This window comes from Pomacea canaliculata, linkage group LG13 (assembly GCF_003073045.1).
Source record: "Pomacea canaliculata isolate SZHN2017 linkage group LG13, ASM307304v1, whole genome shotgun sequence".
Taxonomy (NCBI): domain Eukaryota; kingdom Metazoa; phylum Mollusca; class Gastropoda; order Architaenioglossa; family Ampullariidae; genus Pomacea; species Pomacea canaliculata.
In genome coordinates, this window is record NC_037602.1 from 7,899,652 (window position 1) to 7,907,716 (window position 8,065).

Genomic DNA, 8,065 nt, shown 5'->3' on the forward strand with positions numbered 1-8,065 from the left:
CAGCCTACTTATTGCTTGTGCTAGCCTTGCAACTACTGCATTGAACTACTGATAAGCTACCCTGTGGATGAAATTTAGTGAACACCAAGTTAGCTTAGGGAAGGAGAGGGAGTCAGGTTGAAATTCATTATAAAATGTTTTTCCGGTTTTTTGTTCAACTTTAGTACTGTTCACTGCAAAGTCTCGGTAGAGCCAACAAAAATTAAAGTCTGAATTAGTAATTAATTATACCAATTCTTTATGTCTGAAAGATAATAAAGCTATTTTGTAACCTCACAAGTAAAAGAAAATCTGCAAAATGATTTTCTGTAAAACTGTTTAACTCGTTCTCAAAACGTGCATTTTGCAGCATTGACTGACTTGGAAAACAAATAAAAGTCGCTTCTAATAAATACTGGATACCCAACGTTTACAGGTGTATGTCAAATGTATACATACATGCAATACACAATAGATGTCTGTAGTAATTTACATCACGGAATTTAGTCACCCCTCGCCCCTGCACGTTTATTAGCATCAAAGTAAATAAAGTAAACCCATAAAAAAAGTAATTGATGCAATAACTCATTGTTAGAATTAACCTTACTGCCCAACATAATTATACACTTGCAAAATACGTTTATAAAGGTCTTTACATTTATGCTAATATATTTTTCAGTCCATGTTTGTAAACTTTTTTATAGTCTTTTTTTTTTTTTTTTTTTTTTTTTTTTTGCAAAAGTGCGAATAATTTAAGTCAAACCTTTTGAACTTGGCTGAAGCAAACCTTCGTGTTATAGTTTACATGCCGAAAAACAATTAAGCATTTTTGTTTCGAATTAGCCAGGGTTCAGAAGAAAGCTAACAAATTACCTCAACTCTTACCTTCGGAGATAGACAAAAAGATTGTGATGATGGGGGGTGCTTCTGATACTGCGCCTGGTGATGAAAGCTAGGTCCAACACTCACCCACTCACATTCTCAACTGACCCTGCCCTAGAATCAGTATCGGATTTTCTTTGCAAGTACACCAATGACAAAAGGTACCCAGGTATCTAACCAGAGGAGTATCTAATAAAAAAAAATTTAAAAAAAAAAAAAAAGCCGCGCGCACGCTCTTCAGTCTTCGCGACCTACACCCGACCAGGACCTGTCACGTGACCATTCTCCTCCCAGGCAATGCAGCCATGAGGTGTCACCTCCGTCGCGCTGTCATTCTGGTCATCTCCCTCACCACGATGTTGTCGACCATCTTGTTTCTCGGGCAGCTGGAAGAAGGCAGGCGACTCCGCTTCGTTCTGGAGGTCTCAGACAGGATCGGAGCTCACCCATGGACACAGCAGCGGTCCGAGCCTCCCACAGTCGCACGGAGGATCACGGCCGAGGAATTCCGGCGAAATCCTTTGCTGAAGACAGGCAAGTACACGATGTTGCACATGAACTTTAGACGACTTCTGAGAAGACTTTAAAGCTTCAGACAAAGAGGACACTCAGTACTCTGCTCTATACAGTATTGACTAAAACTTGTCACCTTTGAACTTCAGTGTATTGACTTGGCATTAAAGGCAGGCCGAAAGACTTCATTTCTGAGCTGCACATAATCGACGAAGACATTCATTGGTATTTATTATCATCCATCTCACTAAATCTTCGACATTGTTCTGTCTAAATTTACCAGCTTCCCCAGGTTCAGTCCGTCACAGACGGTAGCCTGTGACGTTTATACCACGCACAACTGATGTGCTACAGTGACATGACTGACCGAAACATATTCTGAAAGTATCACCATGTTCAGTTTTATTCTGTTACATCTGTTGATGACAATAACTTCAGTCTTCCATGGAATACCTAACTGCCATATTCTTAACAGACTTTTCAGAGTTAAGTAAAAGTCTCTAGCCTAGCTGAACTTTAAATGAGTCGCCGAGTCTGCGAAGAAGAGCGAACCCAACCCTCCACTTGTATCTTCTTAGATAAATCAGTTGAGTATGCCGGTGGGTTTGAATTTTGTAGTCACAGGCCAAAGTGAGTTTTGAACCATCTGCTGCTTGGAAGTGGATCGCGCCAGCCGTTGGTTCTCTAGTGATAATAATCTTTTCTAATAAAACCTTTAATAACCTACTATGTACGGACACAACATGGCATATAATCTATATGCGCACTGAACCTGTCGTAGTTTTGGTGTGCACGTCAGTTTGTATAACAGCTGAAATACAGGTATAGAAATCGCAGACAGCAATGGTAAAAAAAAAAATAATAATAACAACAACAATAATAAGCACAATTGTTTAACACATTTCCCCCAGTAAGCACAAGTTGCTTGCTGTAACAAATGAGATGCATGGAAAATAAAAACAGAAGAACAGTTGCAGAACTAGAAAGGAGAGAGGAGAAAGGAGGAGAGGAGAAGAAGAGGTGACAACCAGCTGCTGGAGGTATAGTTTACGAAAGAGGCGGATCTTAGACACTCCCTGGAAATTACGAAGCCGTTCATATAACAAAGAGATGGGCAATGCAAAGAAAAAAAATCACTAACAGCATTTTTAAGCATTCAGTGTAAGGAAAAAAGTTATGTGACATTCAACAAGGAGTTGATTGTTGACATCCCGCTTCTCTTTTGTCTCTTATCACCTTTATTACCTGGCATTTGGTTCTATATCCCACCCTCGTATTTTTCAACATCCCTTCCTAACTGGAAACATTACGGACAACTTCATGAACACGAACAAGTCTGTATCCCCCCTTATCACTATATTGTTCCCCCTTTCTACATGCAGGCAACCCACTGATCGACGACTATGGCAGGAACAGCTCGGCTCCAGGTGAAATGGGTTCACCTGTTGTTTTGCCAGAGGAAATGAAAGCAAATGTCTCAGAAGCTTTGAGGATGTTTCGGGTAAATGTTCTGGCTAGTGACGTCATTCCCCTGAACCGGAAGGTGCCAGACAGCAGAGTGCCTGGGTATGTTTGCAAGCCAGAGTTTCCATTTACAAGCTTTTTTGTTCGTTCGTTTGGTCGCTCGTTCATAAGCTTACTTGTTCGTTTTCCTTTTTTTTGTTGTTGTTCGTTTGTTTGTTTATTTGTTTGTCTGTTTGTTCGTTGGGACACTTCTTTGTTCGTTCGTTTGCTTTTTGTTGTTGTTGTTGTTTGTTTGTTTGTCTGTTTGTTCGTTGGGACACTTCTTTGTTCGTTCGTTTGCTTTTTGTTGTTGTTGTTGTTGTTGTTTGTTTGTTTGTCTGTTTGTTCGTTGGGACACTTCTTTGTTCGTTCGTTTGCTTTTTGTTGTTGTTGTTGTTGTTGTTTGTTTGTTTGTCTGTTTGTTCGTTGGGACACTTCTTTGTTCGTTCGTTTTCTTTTTGTTTTTTGTTGTTGTTGTTTGTTTGTTAGTCTGTTTGTTCGTTCGGACAGTTCTTTGTTCGTTCGTTTGTTTTAAAGTTGAGTAAGAAGATGAAACAATGTATCCCAAAGAGTTAAAACTCTTCTTTGTCTTCGCCGTTCTTACATTCAGCTGTTGCAATACTGTGCTTGTCAGGTTAAGCTGTCTGACATTTATTCGTTCAGTATATTGCCCCTGTCAAAGGAGCGCGTGCTTGAGTGTGCGTGTGTGTGTGTGGCCAGATGCCGGGGAAAGCAGTTTGCTCGCGACCTCCCGACGGCGTCCGTCGTCATCACTGTCCACGATGAGTGGCCGTCCGTCCTGCAGCGAACGCTGTACAGCGTCATCAACAGGTCGCCGCGCCACCTGCTGATGGAGATCATTCTTGTGGACGACAACAGCACGCTGAGTGAGTTTCAAATTCTTTCGATTGAACAGAAAAGAGAATTTGAATCAGCAGCATTTCTTTTTGGACAACATCCAGAATTATTGAGCTGTTAAATTTTTTTAAACTATTTGTTTATTAATTCTGTCTTGGACTTCCTCGGACAGACAATAAAGTTTGATTTGATTAGATGCACGTGCACATCTTCTATCTCAAAATACCCACCCATAAATAGTCAAATCTTCCAGTGAGCGAAGTTCGATATATATATATACTCTTGCTGGAGTATGAGAACACCAGGTCTACCTACTTACAGAGGGTCTGCAGCAAGACCTGGACGATCGCATTGCCGCAGACTTCCCTGATGGTCTCGTGCACGTCGTCAGGATGAGGCAGCGCGCGGGGCTGGTGCGAGCACGCATGGCTGGCGTTCGTGCGGCCAAGGGGGACGTCATCGTCATCCTCGACAGCCACTCTGAGGTCAACGTCGAGTGGTCAGCCACTGATTTTTTGTATCTCATTGCCCACAACTGTCTTGTCTGTTGGCCTTGTCCACAAAGAACTCACGATAATTAACAGCTAAGGAGGGAGAGGGGAGTCAAATGATGCGATATACTTCCAGATGAACTAATCATTACCAAACCTATTTAAAAATTCATTCTCTGATTTAATTGGAGTGACATCAAAGATTATTCTGGAATCGTTACCACAGTCCACATTAGAGATTGAATGACTACGTCTGCCTGACCCCTAGCTTGCTGGAATTACTGGTTAGTTACTAGCTTGGATGGATGGATGAATTGATTGATTGATTGATTGATTGATTGATTGATTGATTGATTGATTGATTGATTGATCAGGCTGGAACCTCTCCTGACACAAATCAAAGCGGACCAGACGAGTGTAGCGCTGAGCCTGCTGGACTACATCCACGCCGAGACGTTTGCCTACCGCTCCCACAAGCTCTCCCAGGTGCGGTACGGCTTCGACTGGCGTCTGGTGTTTTATGAAACCTTCTTCAGACCCTTCTCCAACGATGCTTCTGTGAAACCGTAAGCCTCATCTCGAGTGATCTCTGTCTTTCTCTCTCTCCCTCCCTCTCTGTGTGCCTGAGCTAAGTTTAATCATATCGCCTCAGAAAAAGAAATGCACGTGGAAATGCATGTAGTGGGTGTATTCATGGAAGTAACAGCTCGCTGTTCAAAAATCCTCCTGCTGATTCATAGGGGCGTGGTGACGGTGGGCACTGCCTTCGCAGTGGACAGGAAATATTTTCTGAAGCTGGGCGGATATGACGAAGGAATGGACGTATGGGGAGGAGAGAACCTGGAGCTGTCATGGCGGGTAGGTACTGCCGGGTACTGGTTGGAGATGACGGCCGTCGGGTCGTGCTAAGGTCTTAGGAAACAAACGTGTCCACCTGTCAAGCAGAGTAATTGTTACAGTGAGCAATAACGTGTGTGTATATATATATAAGGTTGGTAGTGAGTAGGGTGAGGCGCGGATACGTAATCTGCAGCTTTTTTGTACTCACCAACACCACCACCACCCTCACCACTGTATCCAAGAAATGAAATGAGTTCCTGTTGCTGACGCAGCCAACTGTGTCGCCAGGTGTGGATGTGTGGGGGGTCAATGGTGCACGTCCCCTGCTCCAAGGTGGGTCACATTGCCCGCCCGCAGCCCTACTCCTTCCCCGCGGGCCGGCAGCACACGGAGATGCACAATTACAAGCGCGCCGTGGAGGTGTGGATGAACGACAATCACAAGATCTTTGTCTACAGCTACTTTCCTCAGATGAAGGTGAATACGACTTACTCTCAAAGTCTTTACTTGACCTTTTTATAATAATCACCCTTTTCGCCTACCTTCCCCCCCCCCCCCACACACACACACACAAAACAAACCCATCTATTGTAAAAAAGGCAAATTAAAGTCCTGTTTAGAATGAAGATAATTCCAGATGAATATTCTTTTCAATAATCATTTTAAAATTAATATTCTAATATAAAAATCGGGAGGATAATAAAAGAAAAAATTATAAATAAACAAACACAACAAAACACCCACTTGTTTTCATGTTTCACATGAATATTGAATATCCAGCTACAGGTTTCCTTTGCCTTTTAAAAAAAACACTATCCCTAAACGATTCTGGATAAATGAATGAATAATTAGAATTACTTCCTTCTATTATAAATTCGTCTGCTGTTGTTGTCTCTAACTGTTCAGACGCTAGATGCTGGAAACCTGACGGAACGAAAGGAACTGAAACAGAAGCTCGGCTGCAGCTCGGACTTCGACTGGTTCCTGGAGCGCGTGTGGCCGGAACTTACCGTCTTCGACAAAAACGCTTCTGTCTGGGGTGCAGTAAGTTACTAATCGATCTAAAAATACTAAATACAAAGATACTTAGATAATAAATGAAAGCTATTAATGTAGATACACGTTACAGACTTACAGCGCCGATACACTGAGGAGAAGGATGAGAATGCGATGATGATAATGATGACATTTCGTGGGCTGCGTATAAAGACGCTTATATTGTTAAAATTAAAATTAACTTTATTTAGTTTTAAGTCTACCTCTTCGGCAACAGATTTTGAGATTTGCTGCCAATGTGTAGCACGTTGTGATTGATTCTTTAGCAGTACAAATGCTATGTACACCTACTTCAGACAACCACACATTAGCAAATCTTCGTTATCACCAAATTATGGTGCTACATCTCCAGTGGTTTCTTACCCTAGGTGGCCAATATTGCCCTGGGTCTGTGCCTGGACACTCACAATAACGTGTATTATGCTGAAAAACCATTTTTCGCAGAGCCATGCCACGGACAGCTCAACTCTCAGGTAGGTTGCAATGATGTGTGCGGCAACTATTTTCAACTGGCAAAAAACACGTTTAAAATGTTATCATAAGCAACAAAAAAATTTTTTTTAATAAAAAAAATTAATTTTCCCACACCAGTTACTATCCACAATCAGGCATGGCTGCTGCATCCGTTGTTTTGTGTTTCAGGGCTTCTCGCTGACCAAGGACGGAGTCTTGAAGTCAGGTCTTCACTGTGTAGTCGTCAGGAACGACAACTCTGGCGCACGCGCACTGTTGGCGAATTGCTTCTCTGCCCCTGTCGACAAGTGGGCGTATCCCAAGGTTTGTCAACTGAGCATTTACTTCAGATGAGTGACTCTATACATCGTTTGAGAAATTTTTTTCGAACATTTATATTTTGTTTACTTAGCTCACTCTACAATCTTGAATTTTGTAAGATTCGATCTTCTTTGTTTGTTATTTTTCGGACTCGCAAATGTGAACATGTCACACCATAGAGAAAGATCCTTCCTTTACACAGTGACACTTACTTTTAATTACAACTGGATTATTGAAAGACTACATAAATACTTCTAGTCTTCTCTTGAAACGGAGAACACATTTTGTTGCTTGGGATCATTTTTCTGAACACTTCGTTTCTGCGCGAAATATGTTGCAGGTGAATGAACATTTGTGTCACCAACGTAGTGGTCTCTGCTTAGATTTGTGCGACAAGGTGCCTTGCATCAAGAACTGTACCGCGGATGTCAGCCAGAAGTGGACCTTCATACAACCCACTTCCGGGCTGCAAAGAGTCGGTTGACTCACGGACGTGTAGCTCTGGATTGCTGGCGGTTTGCCAGGAACAAAGCCTTTCGCGAGGTTGTAAGTTGTCTGGTCTCGGCGAGCCCTTTGTCAGGGAACAGCGCTGAAGTAAAAATGCCAACAGTATGTTTGAAATACGTTTGTTGCTTAGTTTTTCTTTCTTTTTAACAAAGACAACGGCTTCTACCCACTAAGGCTTGGAGCCAGAAAACTGAAAACACAACAGACAATAAAGCTTGATCTTTTGTACCTCAATTAACAGGAGAGCTCACATCGTCTGCTCTTCTTCGTTGTGTTGATAGTAAAACCGGAAGCGCATTCGACCAAAAGACTCTTTGTAGAAGTTCTGCAAGCAGTCTAGATACGATACATCCGTGGTTGAGTAAGGGCTTTGTTTGCCCTCAGTCAATGCCTTGTGTCTGCCGAGACAAACATTGAGCCTCTTGCGAAGTTCTCAGCTGTTAGTTTTGGTGAGCCTAAATAATAAATGTAACTAAACCGGAAGTTTTGTATACACCAGCCTCGCTTTAGTAGTTAACTGGAAAAAATCGTCTGCAAGCAGTCCAGTAACACAAGTTCGTGGTATAATCCCTGCAAAATGATTGTTTATGTACTTGTTGCTTCCAAACGATTCGTGCTTCCTGCTAATCATTGTCTACCAGGTTCTTTGTTATCAAGTGAGA

The 8,065-nt window shown here is 42.2% G+C and overlaps 1 protein-coding gene across 1 annotated transcript; it reads left to right on the forward strand.

Annotated features, from left to right (window-relative positions):
* The first annotated feature begins 511 nt into the window (after positions 1-511).
* Positions 512-7,501, forward strand: LOC112554180 (polypeptide N-acetylgalactosaminyltransferase 1-like). The gene is made up of 11 exons (XM_025221812.1): positions 512-1,395; positions 2,757-2,940; positions 3,598-3,764; positions 4,057-4,234; positions 4,601-4,792; positions 4,967-5,084; positions 5,355-5,543; positions 5,973-6,110; positions 6,491-6,595; positions 6,765-6,899; positions 7,237-7,501. The coding sequence occupies exons 1-11, from the start codon at positions 1,167-1,169 to the stop codon at positions 7,378-7,380; spliced, it is 1,779 nt and encodes a 592-aa protein (XP_025077597.1). The 5' UTR covers positions 512-1,166; the 3' UTR covers positions 7,381-7,501.
* The last annotated feature ends 564 nt before the right edge of the window (positions 7,502-8,065 follow it).

Coding starts and splice junctions, on each gene's coding strand:
- LOC112554180 (XM_025221812.1), top strand. CDS start 1,167: ATGAGGTGTCACCTCCGTCGCGCTGTCATTCTGGTCATCTCCCTCACC. Junction 4,793..4,966: donor AACGATGCTTCTGTGAAACC/GTAAGCCTCATC, acceptor GCTGATTCATAG/GGGCGTGGTGACGGTGGGCA. Junction 6,900..7,236: donor ACAAGTGGGCGTATCCCAAG/GTTTGTCAACTG, acceptor AATATGTTGCAG/GTGAATGAACATTTGTGTCA.